The sequence below is a fragment of the Micropterus salmoides genome, unplaced genomic scaffold (assembly GCF_014851395.1).
Source record: "Micropterus salmoides isolate LMB-PRFRI ecotype aquatic unplaced genomic scaffold, ASM1485139v1 Ms_hic_scaffold_9, whole genome shotgun sequence".
In the NCBI taxonomy this organism is placed as follows: Eukaryota; Metazoa; Chordata; class Actinopteri; order Centrarchiformes; family Centrarchidae; genus Micropterus; species Micropterus salmoides.
This window is the reverse complement of record NW_024044681.1, coordinates 37118598-37145484: the sequence shown is the minus strand read 5'-3', so window position 1 is coordinate 37145484 and position 26887 is coordinate 37118598. Positions and strand designations below refer to the sequence as shown.

Sequence of the window (26887 nt, the reverse complement as noted above, 5' to 3'; positions counted from 1 at the left end):
ATGAGAGGGCCAGTGCCTTTGGCAGCATCAGGAGGACCAGGGGCTGACACCAGGCCAGATTGGTCCACACTGATGCTCCGGGGCTCCTTCTACCATCCCAGTACAATGGCACTGGTCAGCAGAGTGAAGGTAAGGTCAGGCCTGTCTTGTAAAGAATTGTGGCATTTACTGGCCTTCCAAAGTTATGCTCACCAAACTGTTAGCACTTTTTTTTTATTTTTTACTGTGTATTGATAACTGTCATAGCTAGCACCAGCTAGTGACTGCTGTGAAAAGGGCAGCTTTCAACTAGGGAAAGACAAAGTAACAGCCTGGAAAGAAAGCTGACTAGAGGAAATGGACTGGACACATGGACTGGCATTACTTGGGGCAGCGTAAGCAAAAAGAGCAAGGGTGGATTTAGAGCAAGGGTGGAAGATGACTCACAAGCAGGACCCCTGGTTATTGACCAACAAGCAGGGAGAGTGATTCAGTGGAAGCCACTGTATCATTCCAGTTTGTATCTGTATACTGTTTACATGCTGTATGCCCTGTGGCTTGAGTAATGGGACTTCCAGCAGCAGTCTTAGAATACACCAAGGGAAAAATGGTGCTTTGATAGTACCAGGGATCCGGTATTGATCAGTACTTTTTAAAAAGTCAATCAAATGTGAAGGTGAAGTCTAGCAAAAGGCTAATCAAAGTTCAAAGGACATCAGCATCCCTGCCCCTGAGCAGGAAACAAAAGGTAGCACCAAATAACAGGAGACTGGTGAGAGTAGGCAGCCAAGCAAGGGCATAGTTTTGTTTCAACATTGGAAATGACATATTAAGCGGGGGTCTGGGAGTCATTCCCCATAAAACTGAACGTTAAATACTGCATTTTCTACATTCTGGAGAATTGTTATGGTGGAAATGTTTTATTTATGTAAAGGTAAAAATTCAGGCGGCAGGTGACAATTCAAAATCTAAAAATCGAACACAATCTACATATGGAGGACGGATCGTGACATAATCGGAAATAAATAAATGCTCAATAAATTAAGAAACATCCTATTAAATGCACAAAAATACAGAAAAATAAATGTAGTCATTAATTTAATTTTACAATGAGACATAAATTTATCTCTTTTAATTAGCATTTTTATTTATTCATCTTTCTAAAGCGACTTACAATTATAAAGTTTGTCAGAGGTTGCACACCTCTGGAGCAACTAGGGGTTATTGTTTTGCTCAGGGACACATTGGTGGATATTACACAGTGGGGAATTGAACTCGAACCAAAGGTATGTGTCTTATCTATTACGCTATCACCACCCCACCATATTAATTACCTAATTTATTTATTGTCCAGTATAATGTTAAACTTCATTTATTAACTACTTATTTTTTAAATGTATTTATGCATGTGTTTTAATATATGTTTTTTAATATTATTTCTGTCTCCCCTTTCTGCATTTCTGCCTTATTATGCAAATGAGCGGCCTGTGTGCCTTGGGTCTCGCCTATTGGTTGACAGTCAGACAGCAGAGGTCGAGTCTAAATGCACACATCAACAAGCTTGTGCCTCACACAGTCACAGGAGATGGCTTCCGTCAGTGAACTGAGATGTTTAGCAACTGCATTTGAAGACAATACTACTTGCAATGTCTATCTTCTTTTTTGCGTGGACGCTCTGACCTACAGTATTTTCAGTTAGCAACATACACGGACACAGAACTGTAGGAAAGTGAGCCGTTGTTTGTCAGAACCACACGGTCAACTAGCCGCAGCTAAATGGAGTGCACTCGTATTGGAGCAGCTCGTGACACTCTAACACTAACAGCTGCTCTGTTTCAACAAAATGTCTATTCAGGCTGAAAATTCAACGTGGCGTTGTGTTGGGAGATGCAGTGGTGAGTAAGAAATCCCATGAATAATACATGTAGTTTTTTAAGCTACGAGGAAAGCTAAAGTTAACTTTAATGCACTTTAAAATTTTTGATATAAAGCACAGAAAGAAGAGGAGGCAGCATGCTGTGGTCATCTCACTTGGATCCTTATCAGGAGGACAAAAACAAGAACAAGAAGAGCAACAAATAAGTTAATCTTAAAACAGTAGAATAAACTCCTTATACAGAGGAAGAATGGGAGAACAGCACATATCCAATACTGTGTTATTATAGAGCATGGGATACAGCCTACACCCCTAATATTACTGTGTAACTACAGGATAACAAGTGGAGAACATTCAAGATTTTTTACAACTAGTTTATTCACCTTGTGTAATGTGTGTAAAGAATGAAAATAAATAGGCCTACTAGGCTCCTCTGTACCCTATTTAACATTTAAAGTAGTCATATTATGCTCATTTTCAGTTTAATTGTCAAAAAACACCATATTTTTGTCATACAGCACATTGCTGCAGCACCTCTTTTCACCCTATGTGTTGACCACTCTGTAGATAAAACAGAGTGATGCATCTAACTTCTAAAATATCTTTGTTGCACATGCGCAGTACCTAGTTAAGGAATACTAGCCAATCAGAAGCAGAGTAGAGCAGGTCTTGACAAGTCAGTAAAAACTGCTTCGGTTCAGCTGTACATGTTCCCGAACCAGATTCGCAACATAGACTGGAGCAAGAGTTTCAGAGTGGTAAGTTATTAATCTGTAACACATTGAACTTTCATTTTAACTGTGCACTGTCTCTGCATCACAGTAACAGCTTTATGTTCATTGACTGTCTAACGTTTGGTAGGGAGAGTGGGAGGGGAGGCAGCGGGTGTACGTCTTGTCACTGTGTGTGCGCTGCACATCATTTCCACTGGGGATGCTGGGGACATGTCCTCACCACATTTTGAGAATGGCTGATTTTGTCCCCATCACTTTTTGAAAGCATTTGTTAAAATTGTTCAAATACTTAACATTTCTTGGTGCAAGCTAACAAGTGAAAATGATTTGAGAAAGGTTTATTTGAACAATAAGAAAACATGCAATGCAATTCAAATATAGAAAATACAAATGTCCATTGTCCACAAAAAAGTAACTTAAAAGGTCAAAAAAGCTGCAGACTGCTGCATTAGAGACGGGTTTCTGTGCAACGTCATCACAGAGATATGCGTGCAACTAGGGGGCAGAAAGCAGCTCTCTGTCTTCGCAGCATATCAGTTTATGCTTCCTGTCCGTCAGAAAGTCTGTGATCCACCTGCAGGTGGAGTCAGGCATGTTCAGCTGGGAGAGCTTGTCCTGCAGCAGGGCCGGGATGATGGTGTTGAAGCAGAGCTGAAGTCCACAAACAGGATCCTGGTGTAGGTTCCTGGATCCAGGAGCTGGAGGTTGTAATGAAGGACCATGTTTACTACATCGTCTACAGACCTGTTGGCTCTGTAGACAAATTGCAGGGGGTCTAGGAGTGGATCTGTGATGGATTTAAGGTGGGACAACACAAGGAGCTCAAAAGACTTCATTAACACAGATGTCAGGGCAACGGGTCTATAGTCAGGGGAGGAAATGGTGGACTAGGAGTCATCCAGACTTGAGCCCAACCGATTTATCGTTTTGCAGATATTATCAGCCGATATAAAGACAATGCTGATATATCTGTATCGGCATTTATAACAGCCGATATATGACTATTAATATATGGGATTTTTAAGTCACAGTTATTTCACAGTTATTCACAGTAACACAGTTATTTCAATATTTGAGGATTTTAAAATCTGATATGGCGATATATCAGCCGATATTTCCCCCCCGTTATTTTAAGAAACTCTTAACATAAACCAAGATTATCCCTTGTATTTGTTATGTTGAGACCATACCAAGAAACCATGACATAATGCAGTATAAAAAAATACTTTTTTATTGTTATAAATAGTACTTTGAACAAAAGTACAACAAAATATGTTAAGGTTTTGATAGATAAGAGTCAAATGTTTAAAACTACAGAAAACATTTTACAAATAACTGATTTGTTATAAATTATGACATATGCCGGAGCATTTAGCTCAACACATATGGTTCAACATTGTTGTAAAACACATCCTGCAAGTTTTGTAACAACTGGACAACCATTTTCTGATCAATAGCTTTATTTGTATCATTCCACGTCCAGTTAAGATACATTTAAAGTACCCTCTAGTGGTTGACTTCTGGACTTCTTTGAGAAATTTCACGTTTATCGGACTTATGGTGTGAAGTAGGTGGCCTTTCAAAACCTGTAATTTTTGTGCCTTAATTACAGCGCCACCATTTGGCCAATTGGTGTAATATTTCTGTGGAAGCGTAAGCACCTCTGTTTGAGTTACTGTGCCAAGTTTCATGTTTCTAGCTCATTCCAGCTCACAGGAATTTGAGAAAAGCAGATTGCCAACACAAAAACAATCGCTAAAATAGCCGCAAGCGGCGATTCGCGGGTTCATACATTTTTTCGCAATATCGGCGTTAAAAGAATTTCAGACATATGGTTGAATATTGTTACAAAACACATTCTGCAAGTTTTGTAACTAGAATGGACTAGCATTTTCTGATCTGTAGCTTGATTTGTTTCATTCCACATCCAATTATTATGCATTCATAGCGCCTCCTAGTGGTCAATTTGAATGAGACTTTTAGGGTATGTGTGAGGTGCTTATGTAGACATATCCTGCAAGTTTTGTGTTGATTGGACAAACAATATGCATTTTGTAGCTTGTTTTGCGTTTTATTCCCTGCAGTTTGTTTGCATTTATAGCACCTTGGTTGTTTGATTTGAATGAAACTTGTTGCATGTTTCATTTACTTATGAGGACATATCCTGAGAGATTTGTGATGACTGGAGAATGAATATGGGATTTATAGTGTAATATGTGTAATGTTAAACACCTGTCTTGCGCTTGTAGCGCCCCCTAGTGACGTATGTACATCAAACTGTCCAGGTATATCCGAAGCACCTATCTGGCACAACATCACTGCGCTGTATTAACATTATGCTTTGTTAAATGTCACAAAATTATCAAAATAGATATATAATGTCAGTCCAGTGACTGTTACCTGACAACCGACCAGCCTCTCATTCTCTGGCGCTGGCAGTAACTCAGCCTGACGAAGCCCAGGCAGCTGCCGTGTGATGAGTGAACGTAAGAGTCCAAAACTATTCACCCATGAGTAAAAATGAACAAATTACTGTGACTACCCGTTCGTCCTGAGTCACATACAAGATTAGGTCAACTGAACGACACAACACTAATGTGCGGCTCCATCAGCTAAGATACTCAATGATGTGCTGCACACTTGCTCAGCAAACGTGTTAAGTTTTGCCTCTTTTGGTTAACATGCTGTTAATGAGGTTTGATCAATCAATCTCTGGATCCGAAAAGCAAGACCTCAACCACCAGACTACTCAGATACACTGCGGAGGGAAGGCTTCCAAGTTTCTTTGTCAATCATGTGTCTTATTCTTGCAAAAAAAAAAGCCTCCTAAGCACCAATAGAAGGCATGTTTTGCTTATTAATTTTTTTTCTGTGACGTCTACTCCGCTGTTGAAGAAGAAAATAAACAGCCAAAGAATTATGCTGTGAAAGGCTTAATTACATGTAAACAATGATTGCATTTAGCAAGACTGGCAACATACAATTTTGAAAGTACACACTGCAAGTGAATTTGCCTTAAAAAAAATTCGCTTTTTAGCTGTCATTTTTGCTTGAGCACAAAAATATATAGAATGGGTCTACAGAAGAATTAAGGAGAAAAATTATGCAAGTTGAAGAGAGAAGAAGAAGACAGTCTGAAATTACTAGTGAAGTCAATGCAAATGTGACTGTAAGCTACCTACCAATGCAGCCGTTCTTATCAAATGAAAGAGGTACTTCACTCCTGGTTTCAATAGTAAACCACCACAAGAATGACAATTACCAACAAAAAAACACTATATTCTATGCAGATACGTTTAAAAAAACAAAGTAACTTTTGTATTTCAAACAAATAGTTTGCAACTTGTTAGTAAAAAAACTTTCTTCAGCGCCATGCATCATGGGAAATCTGCTGAGAGTCTAGTGGAGTGGAGTCCCTGCTCCCATAGGAACCCATTCATTTTAAAATGCATAAAAATATTAATATAAAACCATTACAGATATCAGCAATACAGGTAATACCACCCATCTCATGAAGAAGATGTACAATTTGAAGTTGAAACCAAGTTTATTGGACAGATGGTACAGGAGAAGAAAAAACGGCGGAATAAATAATAACTAGAACGGGCATTTACTTAAGTAAATACGTGTGAGAGCTGTGACTGCTACCAATGCTGCTGCAAAGTACTGCTCCATCAGAAATTTAAAATCCTTTAGCGCTACCTACAGGTAAAAGAATCACATGCCACAGACTAATTCAGTTAAATATTAAAGCAGAAATCAGCGTTGGACGGGCCCACTTTCTGCACTTTGGACGCTGCACAAAATACTTGAAAGTCACTTCCTGTGTCCTCTATGTGGTGCAAAGGAGCACCCAGTAATGATACGTTATGTCCCAGTATATCATGTTGAGAAAATTTATTTTAATCGCATAATGGGTGTCACACAAGGCTTACTTCCTGTTGCCAGTAGGAGGCGCTATAACTATAACTGAATTTGAAACGCACGGACAAATTCTCTAGGATGAGTTTAAGTGCAGAGTGTGTAAATTGCCAAATATGACAATTAAATCCAAAATGGCCAACTTCTTTTTGTTTTTTGACCCTCCTGGCGTGTGTTCAAAGTTTTGTAAGTTGTCAAGAACATTAAGGATGTAAATGTATTTGCAGAACCATTTCTTCAGTTCAGTATTGCAGTCAACATGCCAATCCCTGGATGTGAACCACCAATCTTGGGGTTGGCAGGGCAAGCACTTAACCACTGCACTGCTCAGACACACTGGATCAGTGCTGATTTTAACTTAAACAGCACTGCGGGGCCGCAACAAGTCGGCAGACTCTGAAAAACTTTATAGTCAGTATATACATAGTGTATATTTCAATTAAGCTACTATATAGTCTAATATGAAAGAAAAATATTTATGCTCCGGGATGTCTGTAATCTTGAGTAGGCTTGTTCCCAGTAAATGTTTTGGTCTTTCCATTCAGTGCATTCCTACAAAAATGTAGTTGTTTTTTTAAGGAAAAGGTCAACTAGTGTATTTGAAGAACAACTTCCTAACACATACAGATACATAACACATTAAAACAGGATTTTTATGGAATTGGAAATGTTAACTGAACCGGCCTTAGTCACTGGACATTAGACTATTAGTAACATTAACTGTAAAATAAGAAACCAAAGTATATCAGTTTGTGATTCCATTACTCATATTTTAACATAGTTTTCAATTATATACTGCATAATAGAGTTCTTGAGGGGGCGGCTGTGGCTCAGGAGGTAGAGTTAATCGAAAGGTCGGCGGTTCAATCCCTGGCTTTGCATGTCGAAGTGTACTTGGGCAAGATACTGAACCCCGATTTATGAATGAGTGTGAATGTTAGTTTCCGTTTGAGCACTTAGGCTCAGTGTATGAATGTGTATGACTGGTGAATGCAGATGTAGTGTAAAAAGCGCTTTGAGTGGTCAAAAAGACTAGAAAGGCGCTATACAAGTACGGAGCATTTACATTTACATTTGAGGACCTGCGATGGACTGGCGACCTGTCCAGGGTGTACCCTGCCTTGTGCCCGATGTCAGCTGGGATTGGCTCCAGCTCCCCACGACCCTGTACACGCAGGATAAGCGGTTTTGGGGCGGCTGTGGCTCAGGAGGTAGAGCGGGTTGGCTGTTAATCGGGAGGTCGGCGGTTCAATGCCTGGCTCCCCCTGGTTGCGTGTCGAAGTGTCCTTGGGCAAGATACTGAACCCCGAATTGCCCCTGGCGGCTATTCCGCCAGTACGAATGAGTGTGAATGTTAGTTTCCGTTTGAGCACTTAGGCTCAGTGTATGAATGTGTGTGACCGGTGAATGCAGATGTAGTGTAAAAGCGCTTTGAGTGGTCGAAAAGACTAGAAAGGCGCTATACAAGTACGGAGCATTTACATTTAAAAAATAGAAAACTTTATTGTCATTGTCACATGTACAACGAAACGTCAAAGTGCAGACCAGCCAGTGCATCATTCCTAAAATATAAAGCAGCATGAACAGGCATTCATATACACATACACAGTCACACTTATTGCACCAATCCCTCAATCAGTTCAGTTCAATTCAATTTATCAGCGTTGATTACAGTTATTGCTGATGGGTAAAAGCTATTTTTGAGTCCATTTGTTTTTGCTTTTGCGCTGATGGATCTGTACCGTCTGCCAGACAGTAACAGTTTGAACAGGGGGTGGCCTGGATGAGAGGTGTCAGTGGGAACTGTGTAGTTCTTCCAGTGTGAGAAGAGGGCAGCCAATGATCTTCTGTGCGGTGTCGATGACCCTCTGGAGCGCTTTCCTGTAAACCACTGTGCAGCTGGTGTACCACACACATGCAGTGTGTCAACATGCTCTCAATGGAGGCTTGGTAGAAGGACACCAGCAGCCTCTGTGTGATATTGTTCCTCCTGAGTACTCTCAGAAAATAAAGTCTCTGCTGGGCCTTTTTTAGCAGCTCAGAGGTGTTCCTGCTCCAGGTTAGACCGTCCTCAATGTGGACTCCCAGGAAGCGGAAGTCTGCCACCCGCCCCACACAGTCCCCCGTTGATGATTAGTGCTTGGTTTGTTTTCTTTTTCCTGTAGCCTATAATGAGCTCCTTGGTCTTTATGGTGTTCAGGAGCAGGTTGTTATTGCTGCACCACACTGTCAGCCACTCCACCTCACATACATATTGTTCTAAACAATAGCAGTGTGTTGAAAAAAGTGACTAAAGACCCAAATCCTTTAAAAAGCTTTTATTTCTATACACGCAAATGCATTGGGAACACTGCACATTCTTTTTCAAATCAAAACATGAAGAAAAAAATCATCTAATTTGTCATTACTTCACAGAAAGTGAGGAAAAAAGAATATTAGGCTGTTCGAAAAAATAACAGTGTCTCCACATTTCTTTAAAAACTCAAATATTTACTGTATAAACTGAAAAATGTTTGAAGATTTAGCTTTCCTGTCAATCACTGAACCTAGTATTTAGTTGAATGACCACTGTTTCTCAGAACTGCTTCACATCTGTGTTGCATGGAGCCAACCAACTTCTGGCAACTGAAGGTATTCCAGCCCAGGACGATTGGACTACATTCCACAATCCTTGGCATTTCTTGGTTTTGCCTCAGATACAGCATTTTTGATGTCACCCCACAAGTTTTCTATTGGATTAAGATCCGGGGATTGGGCTGGCCACACCATAACGTTAATCTTGTTCGTCTGGAACTAAGATGTTGCTCGCTTACTGGTGTGTTTAGGGTCGTTGTCTTGTTGAAACAACCATTTCAAGGGCATTTCCTCTTCAGCATAAGGCAACATGACCTCTACAAGTATTTTGATGTATTCAAACTGGTCCATTATCCCTGGTATGCGATAAACAGGCCCGACACTGTAGTATGAGAAACATCCCAATATCATAATGCTTGCCCCACCATGCTTCACTGTTTTCACAGTGTACTGTGGCTTGAATTCAGTGTTTGGGGATCGTCTGACAAACTGTTTGTGGCCCCTAGACCCAAAAAGAACAATCTTGCTTTCATCAGTCCACAAAATGTTGCGCCATTTCTCTTTAGGCCAGTCAGTGTGTTCTTTGGCAAATTCTAACCTCTTCAGCACATGTCGTTTTTGCAACAATGGGACTTTGCAGGGGTTTCTTGCTGATAGCTTGGCTTCGCATAGGCGTCTTCTAATTGTTACAGTACTCACAGGTAACTGTAGACCTTCTTTGATCTCCCTGGAGTCTTTGCCATTCTGGCTATTCTTCGATCCATTCGAGTGGTAGTTTTCCGTTTTCTTCCACGTCTTTCTGGTTTTGGTTGCCATTTTAAAGCATTTGAGATAATTTTAGCTGAGCAGCCTATCATTTTCTGCACTTCTTTATATGTTTTCCCCTCTCCAGTCAACTTTTTATTTTTCCACTACTTTTTCAAAGTACGCTGTTCTTCTGAACAATGTCTGGAATGACCCCTTTTACTCCTATTGTCAGAGAGAAATGCACTATAACCAGCATGTACAAAATGCAGCCTTTGTCTTTAAATGAGGGCCACCTGTTCCTCACAAATTGAGCTCCACACTGCTTAATTTTGAACACGCCCCTTTCAATTACACCAAATTGGCAGCATGCATTGCCTGTTGCAGCCATGACTGTTGGTTCTGTTGGTTTTCTAGTTTTTCTAGTTGATTGGAGCACACAAGAATTATATTCAGTCAAGCCAGAGGGAAAGGAGAGACTTTAATGTAGTATTCTTAGATTTAGCAAATGCATTGCATTCTATTACTGTGGACTACTTGAAAGCACCATACATACCCAAAGGGCTAGTGAGGGTATATTTTCAGGACATTCAGATATGTTTCACAACTGCACAGCTTACTACAGTGTGTGCACAAGTTTACCACACATTTTACTTTGGCAATGGAGGTTGTTATTAGGGCATCTAAGTAGGTCGTAGGAAAAGAGATGTTTCAAGATGGCAGCACTTACTACCAATAAGAAAGGACATGGCTGACATGACAACCATCATTACCACAGCACCATTTACCAAAAGGCTGCTGCCTGCTGGATAAATTGAACACTAAAGCAGGCTAGGATGGAAGTGAAGGTTCTCTCTCCAATGAACTGCACAGCCGGCCATTATTCATCTGATATCTGCATGTAGAAATGTCCAAAAGGCTCCGACAGGCTGAGCCTCAGAGCTCTGTGTAGCTGAGTGAGGCTAGGAGCGAGTGCTAGGAGTGGCAGCAGCTAAAGGTGTCCGTCAATCAAAGCTGCCACGCCCTAATAATGCAGAACTTAAAGGTTTATTGTAATTTAAAACAGGTGAGTTCTAAAAAAACATTTTTTGAACCAGGCTGTAAACATGTTTTATTCTGCTGTAAAGTTGGGCATTTTAACATGGGGGTCAATGGACTCCCTTCTGCAGCCAGCCTCAAGTGGCCACTCGATGAATTGCTGTTTCAGATGCTTCCGTATTGGCATTCAGGCGGGAGACCGGAAGTTTGACGCTTGATTAAAATATATAAAAAATTTATATTAAATAAATAAATAAAACAGTAACGTGTGTGTTTTATTATAATAATATATTAAAAAATTTAATAAATAAATGAAACCATAACGAGTGTGTGTTATTATAATATATTAAAAAATGTTTTAAATAATAATAGCGTAAACGTGTGTGTGTGTGTGTGCGTGCGCGCGCGCATGCATGTGTATTAATAGACAAATTTTTTTAATAATAATTAATTGATTTAAAAAATAATAATTTAAAAAATCAGTATTAAATGTAAAAACAAAACAATTACTAAAATATCAAACAATCAAATAATAATAAAGAATTGTAGAAATTTTCATTTATCAGTCTGAGGTTCCACTGGTTGTCCTCACTTCACGGCATGAGAAGACATTCACATTCACATTTGGGGATTTCTCCCAGTAAATAGTGGAGTTTCTGTGTGTCTGATATGAATTTGAATTCGGGGTATATTTGGGAAATGTTTGCAAAGTGTTTTTGTCTTAGTATTTTATATTTAGGGCATGAGGTTAGAAAGTGCTGTGTCACACTGAGTCTCTCCTCTTGTGGTAGCCAGCTCTGTCTATGGCGACCCTTTTAGGACATTTTATTGTGCTCAGGTAATTTGCCAGTGTGAATTCTCTTTTTAGGGTCAGATAACATTGTAATTTACTTTGTGTTTTCTTCGTTTCTTTCCAAAATGTAATTGATCTTTTCTGTATTTTTAGTAAGAGGGGGTATTGGCCGAGCTCTGCTCTGCACAGGTTATTTGCTGTTTTTCTCTGCACCTGCAGGATGCTCTTACAGAACTCAGTATGGAAAGATTCTATGATTGTTTTGTCCCATTTGTCAAATTCATTATTTAGTTTTCACCCCCAAATTTTGCTACCATATAGAATTATTGAATCAATTGGAATATAGATTTTTAGATCTTATTATTGCATAGAAAGCTCTCCTTGCTTTGTCCCTCAGATCTTTCACAGCCATGTTGAGGTTTGCTAATTGGTTTGCTAATTCATTGATATATAGATTTAAAAGAATTGGACTGAGATTGCATCCCTGCCTCACTCCCTGGCCCTGGGAGAAGAACGCTGTTTGTTTGTTTCCAATCTTTGTGGCACATTCACTTTTTGTATACATGTTCTTAATCAAATCATGTGTTTTTCCTCCAATGCTACTTTTAAGTAGCCTATAGAAAAGGCCCTCGTGCCAGATGGAGTCAAAGGCTTTTTGGAAGTCAACAAGATAGGCATATACCTTTCTTTTCTTAATGTTTAATTCTTGATCAATTAGAGTCTGGAGGGTAAATATATGGTCCGTTGTGCGGCAGTTTGGCAAAAAAACTATTTGGCATTTATGCAGAATATTGTGGTTATCAAGAAAGTTGACAAGTCATTTATTAATGATGTTGCAGAATATTTTTCCCAGGTTACTGGATACACATATTCCTCTGTAGTTATTTGGGTCATATTTATCTCCGGATTTATGAATTGGGGTTATTAAACCTTTGTTCCAGATGTCTGGAAAAGTTCCAGTTGATAAAATAGTATTGAATAGTTTTAGTATAGCCAATCTGATTTTATGGTAGTATTTAATCATTTCGTTGAGGATTCCATCAATACCACAAGCCTTCTTTCCTTTCAGGGACTGGATGACTTCTGTTAATTCTTGTTCTGTTACCTGGTAATCTAGAGAGTTTTGGTTGTTTTTTATCACCGCCCCCAGAGTTTTAATTCAATTTCAATTTTATTTATATAGCACCAAATCACAACAACAGTTATCTCACAGCGCTTTTCATAAAAGAGCAGGTCTAGACCGTACTCTGTGATGATATTTACAGAAGCCCAACAGTTCCCACCAAGAGCAAGCACTAGGCGACAGAGGCAAGGAAAAACTTCCTTTTAAGAGGCAGAAACCTCGAGCAGAAACATGGCTCAGGGTGGGCGGCCATCTGCCTCGACCGGTTGGGGGTGAAGGAGAGAGAGAGAGAGAGAGAGAGAGAGAGAGAGAGAGAGAGAGAGAGAGAGAGAGAGAGAGAGAGAGAGAGAGAGAGCAGCCTACACAATATACACACAGAGGTACAGACAGTGAAGGTGATGTTGCTATAGACTAAATGAAAAATGGTACAGATATTTATAATAGTGTTAATGGTAACAATCGTAATGTTAATGATTATAATAACAATAATAACAATAAGACTAGCAACAATAGTCGTTGCAGCAGAGGGTGTCGAGCAGGAACACGGGGGCAGCAGGTGACCCGCAACCACAGATCCAGACTCCACAGCTCCAGAGCCAGAAAACCTGCAGGAAGTGACAGGAGGAGAGAGACGAGAAAGCACAAGACTACCAGAAAGGGGAGAAGTTGTGTTAGTAACATGCAATAATGGGATGAGGTTGCATACAGAGGGAAAGTAGAGGAGAGAGGAGCTCAGTGCATCATAGGAAATCCCCCGGCAGTCTAGGCCTATAGCAGCATAACTAAGGGATGGTTCAGGACTCACCTGAGCCAGCCCTAACTATAAGCTTTATCAAAGAGGAAAGTCTTAAGCCTACTCTTAAATGTGGAGATGGTGTCTGCCTCCTGAACCCAAACTGGAACCTGGTTCCACAGGAGAGGAGCTTGATAGCTGAACGCTCTGGCTCCTAGTCTACTTTTGGAGACTATAGGAACCACAAGTAACCCTGCATTCAGGGAGCGCAGTGCTCTGGTGGGGTAGTAAGGTACTATGAGCTCTTTAAGATAAGATGGTGCCTGACCATTAAGAGCTTTGTAGGTAAGAAGAATGATTTTAAATTCTATTCTGGATTTTACTGGAAGCCAATGCAAAGAAGCTAAAACAGGAGAAATGTGATCTCTTTTCCTGGTTCCTGTCAGAACACGTGCTGCAGCATTCTGGATCAGCTGAAGAGTCTTAATGGACTTTTTCGAGCAGCCTGATAATAAGGAATTGCAGTAATCCAGCCTAGAAGTAACAAATGCATGGACTAGTTTTTCTGCATCATTTTTAGACAGGATGTTCCTGATTTTCGCAATATTACGTAGGTGAAAAAAGGCGGTCCTTGAAATTTGCTTAATGTGAGACTTAAACGACATGTCCTGATCAAAGATAACTCCAAGATTCCTCACAGTGGTGCTGGAGGCCAGGGCGATGCCATCCAGGGAAACTATATCTTTAGATAATGCGTCACGGAGGTGCTTAGGCCCCAGAGCAATAACATCATCTGCATAACAATGAAAGCTTATGGAATATTTCCTGATAATATTGCCTAAAGGAAGCATATATAAAGTGAAGAGGATTGGTCCGAGGACGGATCCTTGAGGAACTCCATGACTAACTTTGGCATGCATGGAGGACTCATCGTTAACATGTACAAACTGAAATCGATCCGATAAATAGGACTTAAACCAGCTTAGAGCGGTTCCTTTAATGCCAATGAAATATTCCAGTCTCTGCAATAGGATCTGATGGTCAATGGTATCAAATGCAGCACTAAGATCTAATAAAACCAGTACAGAGACAAGTCCTTTGTCTGATGCAATAAGGAGGTCATTAGTAATTTTCACCAGTGCTGTCTCTGTGCTATGATGAGCTCTAAATCCTGAAAATCCTCAAATAAACTATTGCTCTGTAGAAAGTCACACAGCTGTTTAGCAACTGCTTTCTCCAGAACCTTAGAGAGAAATGGAAGGTTAGATATAGGTCTATAGTTGGCTAAAACATCCGGATCAAGTTTGGGCTTTTTCAGAAGAGGTTTAATTACAGCTACTTTAAAGTACTGTGGTACATAGCCTGTTGATAAAGATAGATTGATCATATCTAGTATAGAGGTGCTGACTAAGGGTAAAACATCTTTAAGCAGCCTAGTCGGGATGGGGTCTAAGAGGCAGGTTGATGGTTTAGATGAAGAAATTATTGAAGTTAGTTGGTAAAGATTGAGGGAAGCAAAACAGTCTAAACATGTATCTGGTTCTACAACTGTTTCTAAGGTTCCTGAGTTAAGAGATAAGTCGGTGCCAATTGAGGGCAGGCCTTGGTGAATTTTGTTTCTAATAGATGGTCAAGAATTTTATCATTAAAGAAGCTCATTAAGTCGTAACTACTGAGAGCTATGGGAATACTGGCTCAATAGAGCTGTGACTCTCTGTCAGCCTGGCTACAGTGCTGAAAAGAAACCTGGGGTTGTTCCTATTTTCCTCTATTAATGACGAGTAGTACGCTGCTCTAGCATTACGGAGGGCCTTCCTATAAGTTTTAAGACTATCTTGCCAAATTAAACGAGAATTTTCCACTTTGGTGGAACGCCAATTCCTCTCAAGTTTCCGCGATATTTGCTTTAATTTGCGAGTTTCAGTATTATACCATGGAGCTAACCGTCTTTGTTTTAGTATTTTCTTTTTTAGAGGGGCTACAGAGTCGAGTGTCATTCGCAGTGAGCCTGCAGCACTATCAACAAGATGATCGATTTGGGAGGGACTGAAACTAGCATAGGAGTCCTCCGTTACTTTGTGACTAGATAATGTATTTAGAGCTGATGGAATCACATCCTTAAATTTAGCTATAGCACTATCAGACAGACATCTTGTATAGAAATTTTTGCCCAATGGCGAGTAGTTCAGCAATACAAACTCAAAAGTTATCAAACAGTGGTCGGATAAAGAGGGATTCTGTGGGAACACCACTAAATGTTCAATTTCAATACCATACACCAAAACAAGGTCGAGGGTGTGGTTAAAACAGTGAGTCGGTTCATGAACACTCTGAGAGAAGCCAATGGAATCTAACAGAGAGATAAACGCAGTACTAAAGCTGTCATTCTCAACATCCACATGAATATTAAAATCCCCTACAATAATAAGTTGACAAAAACTCTGCAAATTCAGATAAGAATTCAGAATACGGGCCAGGTGCTCGGTACACTATAACGAAGAGAACTGGTTGCAGTGATTTCCAACTTGGGTGCGAAAGACTAAGAACAAGACTTTCAAATGAGTTATAGTTTGGTTTAGGTTTAGAGCTGATTAGTAGGCTAGAGTCGAAGATAGCTGCAACTCCACCTCCTCAGCCTGTGCCTCGAGGAATGTGAGTATTAATATGACTGGGAGGGGTGGATTCATTTAGGCTAACATTCTCCATCACCCAGCCAGGTTTCAGTAAGACAAAATAAATCAATATCATAATCTGATATTAGTTCATTTACTAGTACACCTTTAGAAGAGAGAGATCTGAGTCCACATTTAACTCTCCTATTCATTTGCACTATTGCTCTTGTGGTTTTAATTTTTATGAGGTTTTTATGCACAGCTCCTCTTCTGTTTACCTTTTTAAATAATTTTGATGGTCGGGGGACAGACACCGTCACTATAGGATTTTCACTAAGTAACTCCTGAAATGGAGGAGCAGAGAAGTGTGTTAAACTGCGACTCTGCCTCCTGGTCTCAACTCTGGGTTGTCATGGATTTGGTCCACTAATAAACTTGGCCAGATTTCTAGAAATGAGAGCTGCTCCTTCCCAAGTGGGATGGATGCCGTCTCTCCGGATCAGACCAGGTCTTCCCCAGAAAGTCTGCCAATGATCAACAAAGCCCACATCGTTTGCTGGACACCACCTCGACAACCAGCGGCAGAATGACGACATGCGGCTATACATGTCATCACTGGTCAGATTTGGCAACTTTAGAACAACTATGAGATTGAACAGCAGTCACTAAAAGATGCTTAGGCAAAATTACTGTAAAGAATAAGTGTTTAGCGAACAGTTGGCCGCTGCACCGGAAAGCACCGGAAACGGAAATGAGTCGACACGCTTACCGCAATACGTCAGCAGTGCATATCTTGTACTGATCATTTTTTGTAATATTACTGTATAATAATAATAATAATAATAATAATAATAATAATAATAATAATCCTTATTTGTAGAGCACTTTTCAAAAACAAGTTACAAAGTGCTTTAACAAGTGTAAAGAATAATACAAAAAAACAAGATAAGAGCATGAAACATTAATATAAAATTAGTAAAATACAATAAAATAAAAGGGATAAAATAAAGTCAAATAAGATCGGGAAAGGCTCTCCTATAAAAGTATGTTTTAAGAAGGGACTTGAAAGAGTTCACTGACTCAGCCGACCTGATTTCCTCGGGCAGGCTGTTCCAGAGCCTTAATATTTCTGAAATATTAACTCATAAACCTCAAAAGAAGGGCACCACCGGAGATTCAATTCGCCCAGAGTCTCCGGACCTCTGGGTAGCATTTTAATAATTATACAATTATTCACTAGACATCAGTTAGGTAATAATCGCTCAATTATCTTAAATCAGTCAATCTCATATCGAAGGAGTAAATCCTCGTGACAGGGACTTGGAGTTAGACAATACACACACAGTTCCTGTGATTACGGTGAAATAAATGCGGTTAAATACACATCAAAGAAATAAACAATGGCTAAACAAACATGATGTAAACAACAAGAATGTTGAGTTCTATTGTAAATTGGGTTCTCTTGTAGGGAGAATTTGATTCATAAGGGCAACTAATAAACGCAAGCTATGAGAATAACTAATAAGGATTAAAGATAATGGATTAGCAAACTATTGGACATCACTGATCACAGAAAGCAGGGTTTTAGTCTTACTGTGGGGTGTGGTTCCCCGGAGGAGCAGTCCTTGTTTCCGTGAGGGCTTATTTCCGGTTTCCCTAATGATGATATGTCAATGAGCTGTGGCTCAGGAGGTAGAGCGGGTTGGCCGTTAATCGGAAGGTCGGCGAACCCCGATTTGCCCCTGGCGGCTGTTCTGCTGATTCTGTTCTGCCAATGTGTGTATGTTAGTTTCCATTTGAGCTCTTAGGCTCAGTGTATGAATGTGTATGACTGGTGAATGCAGATGTAGTGTAAAAGCGCTTTGAGTGGTCGAAAAGACTAGAAAGGCGCTATTCAAGTACAGAGCATTTACATTCAAAAATCTATTTGCGCGTAATCAAATATCTCCCTACAATCAAACCTTAATTGTCAAACGGTTATACAGTTCTTAGTTTTAAGCATTTGATAAAAAGGAAACAATTACTTAATCATTGTAATTATTGGAATGGTTACAAGTTAAACACATGACCTAGGGATCTGGGGACTCGGGCTTGTGGCTTTTGCTCATTTCTGGGCGGGTGGTGTGTCCCTGGGCCTGGGGGCCTGTTGTCTCCTCTCCTGGGCCCTCTTCGGCAGGGGTGGGGTTCCCGCTGCTTCCCCCTGCCAGCTCTCTCTCAGTGGGGGCATTCGGGAGTCTCTGGGGCGCATGGCCGGTGTTGTCGGGTTAGGTTTTGGTGCTCCTCCTTGGGGGTGCTTGACTGGGGGGGCTGGGCCCCCGTCCAGGGATTAGATCGGCCTCGGGGGCTGCTGGCACTGCCTGCACTCTGGGGAGGGATGCCTCTGGCTGGGCTGGGGGACCGTTGGCCTGGTTCTCCCACGTTATCGCTCCCTGGCGGCAGGGAGCTTCCCGGCAACGCTTTCTGCTGTTCTTCCTTGGGGCGGGGTACAGCTTACCCCGGGACATGCGCTTTGGGGGGTCGCGGGGTGCCCTGGCTTCTGGGGGTGGGGGTCTCTGCGCGGGTTAATCCGGTTGCGGTTTGGAGGGCTGCGGTGGGATTGTAGGGCGATTGTCCTAGTGCTTTTTCCCTGGGCAGGGTCTCTGAATGGCTGCTGGGCGTTTAGTTTGTGCATTGGAGTCCGGGGGAGGCATTTCCTCGTTGGCTTGGAGGGACCAGTTTGCGTCCCTGTTTTGCTTCGTTGGCCTCGGATCCATGCTTCCCCATTTCTCTGTCGGCCAGATGTTGGACCCCTCTGGATACTGAGGTATATAGTTAGTTTTCGGGATGTGCAGTGTGGGTGCTGGGCAGGGCTCCGGTTTGTTCTGTGCTTGTGCCTGGAGTTCTCGGCCCTTGACGGGTGGGTGGGTTGGTGGTGGCATGCAGTTGAGCTGGTTGATTTTGCCTCATTGCTAGTTTGGCTGGTTTTGCACGGCGGCCGGGGGCGTGCTGGGCATGGGGGATGTCGGCTGGCGCCGGCGGCCTTAGTTTTTTCCGGCGGTTGGGGGACGGCGGACTTTTATTGGCGGGTGCACGGTGGCATTGTGTGTTGCCGTGCTCGCGCAGTGTGCGCGTTGGGCTCGTCACTTGTGCATTGGTGTTGATGATTGCGTGGCATTTGGCCGTTTTGGTTGTTCGCTGTGCAGCGGTGGGGTGCTGGGTGGGTGGGGAGCACTGGTCTACTCGCAGTACAGTGTTCGGTAGAGGAGGCCCGTTTAGTGGTTGGAGAGGTGGGGGGCTGCGGTAGCGTGAAGTCTGCCTCCCCCATGAATGGAGCCATTGTTATATTTTTGGACAGCACGGCCAAAGTTAGTGATGTGGTCGAAACAGATGTAGTTATTCATGACACTTTCACTCCCATTCTCCCGCTGGTTAGTCCTGCAAGAAAGATCGTCATTTCTAATGCCCCCCCCCCGTTCATTAAAATGAAGTGCTGACTAAAGAGCTATCTCGGCACGTGCAGCTCATCTCCCCGATCAAAATGGTCTCTTTGGGCTGCAAATTCCCTTTGCGCAAACATGTCGTGTGTCACCGGAGGCAGGTTTTCATGGTTTTTAAAGACAACACTGATGATCTCAATCTGTCTTTTAACTTTAAAGTAGACGGGTCCACCGGAGGCAGGTTTTCATGGTTTTTAAAGACAACACTGATGATCTCAATCTGTCTTTTAACTTTAAAGTAGACGGGTCCAGTTACAGTCCAGTTTATGCCTCGTCAGAGACCATGGTGGAGAGGGGTTGTCGCGGGTGCTGGAACCTACCGGGGCTGTACACCACCCCGGCCAGGCTCCCGAGGACCCCTCCCTGTATGCTCTGGCGATGATAGTAAGCAGGCTGATAGCGTTACAGAGACAGGGTCAAACAAAGAGCAGAATAAACAGTGTCCCAACAGTTTGGAACACACTGATGATTTGCGTGATAATCTGTCAATGTGTGAGGACTTTGCTGAAAATGAAGAGATGTCTGATGATGATGACATGTTAAAACTGTCACAAAAAAGAAAACATTCAGAACAAGTCCATAGCAGTGCTAAAGCCATCAAAATAACTATAGGCAAAAAAGCTGTCATTCTGTGCCAGCTGTAGTGGAGGACTGGGAATTGTGTTTTCCAGGAGCTTTGTATCTTCTTCCTACAGGTAGAGGAAATTATTGAGGGTTGTTTACATTGCTTTTAACAATGTATTGATAACTGCACCTTGTAAGCTACAAAGAGCAGAGAAAGAAACATGAAGCTGATCAGAGTTATCATACTGTCATATTAAGCCTATTTTTTCTCTTATCTCTCCCTACCAGCCCCGTCCGCGTACATCCCCCGGCTCAGGCGACTTTGTGTGCTCAGTGTGCCACAAGATATTCCCTCTGCAGCGCATGTTGACTCGCCACCTGAAGTGCCACAGCTTGGTGAAGAGACATCCTTGTCGATTCTGTGGCAAAGGATTCAACGATACCTTTGACCTCAAGAGGCATATGCGAACACACACAGGTCAGGAATTAAATCAACAGTAAATGGACTGTACTTATATAGCACCTTTCTAGTCTTCCAGTCTCTCACAGCTCTTTACACAATATCACATTCACACACTGATGGCAGAGGCTGCCATGTGGCGCTGACTGGAGAACATAATGTGTTCAGGTCATTTTTTTATAGGGTGCCATTTGGACTTCATAACTTGGGATAAATAAATAGTTTATTTACCTATATTACCTATAAGTTCGATTATATAAAATAACTTTATGAAAAACATATTGGTCGAGCTCAGGCATCTTTATGGAATTCAATTTCAATATATTAACAACATGTGACACGTGGGAAATGTCCAACCTGTTAAGGACTTAGACATAACTGTTTAAAAGTTTTTTCAGGGTATGATTGCTACTAAAATGACATTTATAGAAATTATATGTCCCTCACTCTTATTAGATATTTGTTTTACAATAACATAATTTTTAAACAGCATAGGCAAGGCCTATATTGAGTAAAACAAGTGCACATAAATGGAAGGGGATGCATTTTTCCACTTTTTTTCCCCTCAAGGAAAGTGAATTATGATAAGAATTACTCAATGTCTCTTGCCCGTATAGTCAATCCCTTCCATATCTTTATGTAAATACAAATATACACTTACTATTTGGTAATTTCAATAAACTTTGAAGGATAAATACCAACATAACAGGGTGGACAAAACACCAGTATATACTATATAAATGTCCACCCTGTTAGGTTTTCAGCAAGGTGGACACTAGCAGCGTGGACATTAAGAGCTAAAGTTAGCCTTTTACCTGCCTGCGTGAGCATAATGGCTAGCATAACCTTCAATACTATATGAGGAATCTATCATTTTTCACAGACAGTTCTTGAAATTTTTTTATTTGAATGATCTTCTCAAAACCTAGGGTAACAGGGTGGACACGTTATGTTAAAACACATTAAACTGACTAAATAAAAATGTGAAAATCCGATAGTAAAGATAGAAAAGATAAAGGTTTGGCTCTGGATTGCCGGCCGGTTAGCTGTATTGCTACCTTTTGTTTTTCAACTTTTCATAAAGTCAGTCACTTCTCGTCAACCGACCAATCACAGCCTGGATGGGGTGGCACATTAGAAAAAGTTTGATGTGCTTATGATATATATATGATTATTGACAAGTTAATACTTAGCATTAACAAATTAGAGACAAATAAATAATTTTGCTTGCACAAGGATTAAATAAATAAAAACAAACCACAGAAATAAAACAGCTATAACTGGATTTAATATTAAACTAGCGGTAAAATAGTATACTATTATATGAAATTATAATGACCATAGTAATTAATATTTTAACATTATAGCCTACTAACAGTATACTATTAACTGAACATTATACTTTTTATTTAATATTATACTAATACACTCATTTACACTAGTTCCTCCTCCACGTTGTGGATGGAGCCTCTTCAGTGGACAGATGTAGATTTAGATCCAGGATGCCAGTGTGCCTTTTCTCTTTTTAATGTCTCCTCCTGAGAGCAACACGCACCCCTTGTTCTGTTTTACATCTGTTTTACTAAAGTTATTGTTATAAATATTGTTTAACTTTGTTTAAGTTGAGAAATACACATTTCAAAATGTCAGTATTTTGCGCGTTTTCCTTGACAATCAAGCAAGTAGACTCAAGGTACCATTTGTTCCATTATAATCAAATCGCAATATTGTCCACAATAATCGCAATAATACTTTTTCGTGCAGCCCTAATGAAAAGTGCAATGAAATAACTTTTTTTATGAATTGGTGCTATATAAATAAAATTGAATTTAAGGTGCAAAAGACAATCCTTCAGCAACAATCTTTTATGCATGTCTCTTTTTGCCTTGAGGTGTACATTTGATTATTTGTGCTTAGCCTGCTTTTAAACAACTCCCTCAGACAGGGAGTCCTTGGTTGCAAAATTTGTCACACAACTGCAAAGGCACTTTTGTCTGTCTGAATGTAGTGCATGCACACAAATATGCAGAGGAACAAAACCGTATTTTGTCTCCCCCAGGTATCCGTCCCTACAAGTGTGAGCTGTGTGAAAAAGCCTTTACACAACGTTGCTCTCTCGAGTCCCATATGAGGAAGATTCACGGTGTTCATCAACAATATGCCTACCGTCAGAGACGGTCCAAAATCTTTGTGTGTGAGGACTGTGGTTACACCTCAAGCCGCCCTGATGAGTACTTTCTCCATGTGAGACAGTGTCACCCCGGTAGTCCTGCCCTCCGCAGGTACTACCGCCGCCAGGCGCATGAGAACAGCAGCTTTGCATCAGCAGACCGTAAACTCAACCCCTATATTCTGTACTCAACCCCTGCATATTATATGTAGAGTTCCTTATAATTTAACTGAACTACATTATAGCTGTTCCATAAGCCATTCATAAAGTAAATAGTTAGACATTCGTTTTTATGAAGTATTCAACTGTGTAACACCTAGGCAATCTACGTATGTACCCTCTATGCTCATTCAGTAGTTCCTGTTTTTAATCAACACTACTTTTTATGCTGTTTTTTTTATTTTAGTGTTTTTTACATTTTCTCTTGTGCTATGTTTATTGTTACAATAAAAATAAAGGATAAAAAAGATTAATGTCTTTATTGTTTATAGATGCATTTCTCAGGAATCAACCAAGTCATTCACAATCATTTACAGCAAGTCAAGAAAGATATACTTTTGTATTTTACCCTTGGAATCCATATTGGCCTTTCCTCTAAATGAATCCCACAATATCTGCATTTCATTTCATAGCTACAGCTTACAGTCCAGAATAACGCTCGCACTCACTGTGGTAGCCAAACGGTGATGGAGACAACAAGCATACAATCGATGTGCAGCATGAACTCTGCCATGTATGAGAAAGTGTTTTTTCAGATAAGGGTGAAGGTCAGGACTTTATATTTCTCCCTCTTAGAGTGAGTTGCTGGCCCAAGTGAGTGCAAGTAAGAAAGAGGGTGAGAGTGACTGCCAGAATGTCGTGTAGAAAACGTTCTCAGCTGCCTCTTGATGAAGGCAAATACAGGCTCTTGTGTCTTATTTGAATCATGAAACATTTTATTGATTCCACTTAATGATTCAGATTATGTTTGCCTCTTAACTGTAAATATAGGAATTTGTGCCACACTCCTTTACTCATGTAGGTCACTTATCACATTGAGACTGGGCCTGCAACATGTCTTCACTTGTTAAACTCTACATTACGTTCCACTATATCAACCATTCTTTCCCCCTTTATTTCACTAAAATGTGCAACTCAATTTTCATTCTTAAAGCACCTTATAACCTCTTTAGTGAAGTAAATATATTTATATTTACCTTAAATGTATTTGAGCAATTAGCAAAAACCAAAGTAATGAATCAGACTGAAACCATAAAGGAACCTGTGCCACCCCATGAGCACTTTGAGTTTCTGTTCCCACCACCGCAACAGAAACACAAAGTAGTACTGCCATAATTTCAGCTTGTGGCAAAACATTTTTAATGGACATTTAGCATGTGAAAGTACAAATTATTGCAAATTTGGAAAATATTCATTATTGGTCACTTGGCACACGATCTTGTTATCTTATCACCATTAGCAGTAAAAAGAAATACATGTTTTCTACCAGGGCAGTAAAATGTGAAGTTTAGCTACTGAGCTTCCCTGCTGTTACTGTTTTATTGCCAAAAATAATCATCATCTGTTTGTCTCACGAAGCTAACGTCACATTTCTGTCCACGTTTTAGCTGGCTGATCTGAGCTTCTATACTGAAAGCTGCCTTTTTATTTAGTGATTTAGTGTTTTGGCTTTGTCGGCTATGTTCATGAGACAATCCACTTGTCTCATGAACATAGCCGACAAAGCCAAAACAGAGCGCCGGAGAGAGAGTAACTACATGAAATTAATCCAACCACAAGCCAAAGAACAGCGCTGGAGTGCCATTTGTCTGTTGTCAGCTACTCTAGAAACATGGAGACACAATATGGCGACGACCATGAACCTGTTATGGAGACAGAAATGGCTCAGACTAAGATAATTAAAACAAAACACCATCGGGCAAACCCACCACAGAAGACTTTGAGCATTAAACACTTAATTTTCTGCATTCTGAAGACATTTTCAGTCAATTTATGGTGGAAGTGTATTTTCATTAATTGAAACAAAATTAAGGTGGCAGGTGACAATTCAAAATATAAAAATATATTATTGGAATATAATGCAGTAATCAACAGCTTGTTTTTTGTTTTTTTTTAAGATTTGTTTTTATTAACAGAAGCTCTTACAAGATGTTAATTGTGTGTTGGAAGGGTCCACAGTTTGATACATTGAAAATCGTATTTTACAAAAGGAATATACACAAATGTATAACACTACAGACATACCTTACAAGCATAATGATTTTCAATTTTGAACATCAAAAGCAAAATAAAATTAAAAAAATAACGTAAACGTAAAGTAAATAAGATCAATACAGAACAAAAACACAAGTATTACACAAACCTTTCCCATCCCACCTCCCACCCTCTTCCTATGTATGGTTCTCAGTTTCCTTTCATTTATATATCTAAACAGTCTATATACATCTTATACATATACTCATCTGTATACATATATACCTATATAAGTCTATACATTACTTCTATTTTCCTAAATGCTGCATGCTTCCCTCTCACATTATATAATATCTTTTCGGGTGTGCAATAAGACACAAGCTCGTTCATCCAATGTCTTACTGATGGTGAATTTTCAGATTTTCAGTTGAGCAGAATACATTTCTTTACTGCAGTGCTCGCAAGTAAGAAAGTATTTCTTGTAGTAGTTCGCATTAATAGAGATTGTGTCCCCAGGGATCCATAGATTTGGGTCCTGTTCAATTTGACTTGCTATTATCCTTGAGGTTAATTCAATGACACGTTTCCAAAATTCTTCTATCATTGGGCAACTCCATAGCATGTGTATAAGATCACCATTGGTCACTTTACATCTCTGACAGTTAGAAGAAATTTTGCTGTCAATTTTATGTAACCTATAAGGTGTATAGTATGTCCAATGGAATATATTAAATTGAATTTGCCTGTGTTTTGTGGAGGTTAGCACAGTCTGTGCTTGTTCCAATAGATGACACCAATCTGGCTCCTCATAAATACAGTCTAGGTCTTTTTCCCCATTTCTCTTTTGTATATGTTTTATCATAAACTGGTAACGCTCCATTGATGATCCCATATATGGAAGATGTTTTTGTTTTTGTTTTTGTTGATCCGTGTAATTTGTTACATAGATGGGTTTCAAGAGGAGTTTCTTTTGGGATATATGGGAATGTTTCTTTGGATATCTCCTTAACCCAGTCTCTAATTTGTAGGAATTTGAAGTAACTATCTTTGGAAAGGTTGAATTTTTCATTTAGTTGTTGGAAGTTAACAAATGTATCATCAATATATAAGTCAGCAACTGTTTGGATTCCTCTTTCCCTCCACCCCCGCGACACTGAGTCAACTATGTGGTGTGAGAGGTTGGGATTGCCCCACAAAGGTGCCCTTCTAAGAAAAGAAACATTTGTGTCAAGAAGTGAGTGAGATTCTTGCCAAGCAGCAAATGTGTTCAGTATTATTGAGTTGTTTGTGAGTGTGGCTAAACATTTTTTTGTGCCTATGAATGGAATATCCTTTAAAAAGGCATAGACTTCAACTCATTTTGTTCTATTGGGACCCATCTTACCTCACTATTCTCTGCATGCCAGATCCAAATCGATCTGTACTGCGAAGCAAGATAATAATTCCTAAAATTTGGTATTTGGTCCAAATTTGGTCCATAGACATTATTAGCATAGGATTTTGATATTTTTGAGCGGTGTTCAGTATATGGAGCAGTCGCTGCACATCGTCTGCTCCATATCTGTTTTTAACGAAACCTGTTTGGTCAGCGTGTATTATCTTTGATATAACGTTTTCCAGTCTGAGAGCAATTAGTTTGGATAGTATCTTATAGTCTGCATTTAATAGGCTGAGGGGTCTGTATGAGTCACATTTCTGTCTGTCCTTGCCCGGTTTTGGAAGCAGTGTGATTGTTGCAATTTCCAACGAGTCTGGTAATTTTTTATTTTCTAGAGCTTTAATCATGTTCACAAGTGGAGTTTTTTTTAGAAAAAGGCCTTATAATACCCGACAGGGAAGCCGTCTGGTCCGGGAGTCTTGTTATTTTGTAAATAATTAATGGCTTGGAGTACCTCCG

The 26887-nt window shown here is 40.2% G+C and overlaps 1 protein-coding gene across 1 annotated transcript; it reads left to right on the top strand.

The window, feature by feature from the left end:
- LOC119896173 (putative transcription factor ovo-like protein 3) lies at nt 1-23218 on the top strand. Its single transcript, XM_038709661.1, has 3 exons — nt 1-129; nt 20456-20645; nt 22687-23218. The coding sequence occupies exons 1-3, from the start codon at nt 1-3 to the stop codon at nt 23007-23009; spliced, it is 642 nt and encodes a 213-aa protein (XP_038565589.1). The 3' UTR covers nt 23010-23218.
- The last annotated feature ends 3669 nt before the right edge of the window (nt 23219-26887 follow it).

Coding starts and splice junctions, on each gene's coding strand:
- LOC119896173 (XM_038709661.1), top strand. CDS start 1: ATGAGAGGGCCAGTGCCTTTGGCAGCATCAGGAGGACCAGGGGCTGAC. Junction 130..20,455: donor CACTGGTCAGCAGAGTGAAG/GTAAGGTCAGGC, acceptor TCTCCCTACCAG/CCCCGTCCGCGTACATCCCC. Junction 20,646..22,686: donor GCATATGCGAACACACACAG/GTCAGGAATTAA, acceptor TGTCTCCCCCAG/GTATCCGTCCCTACAAGTGT.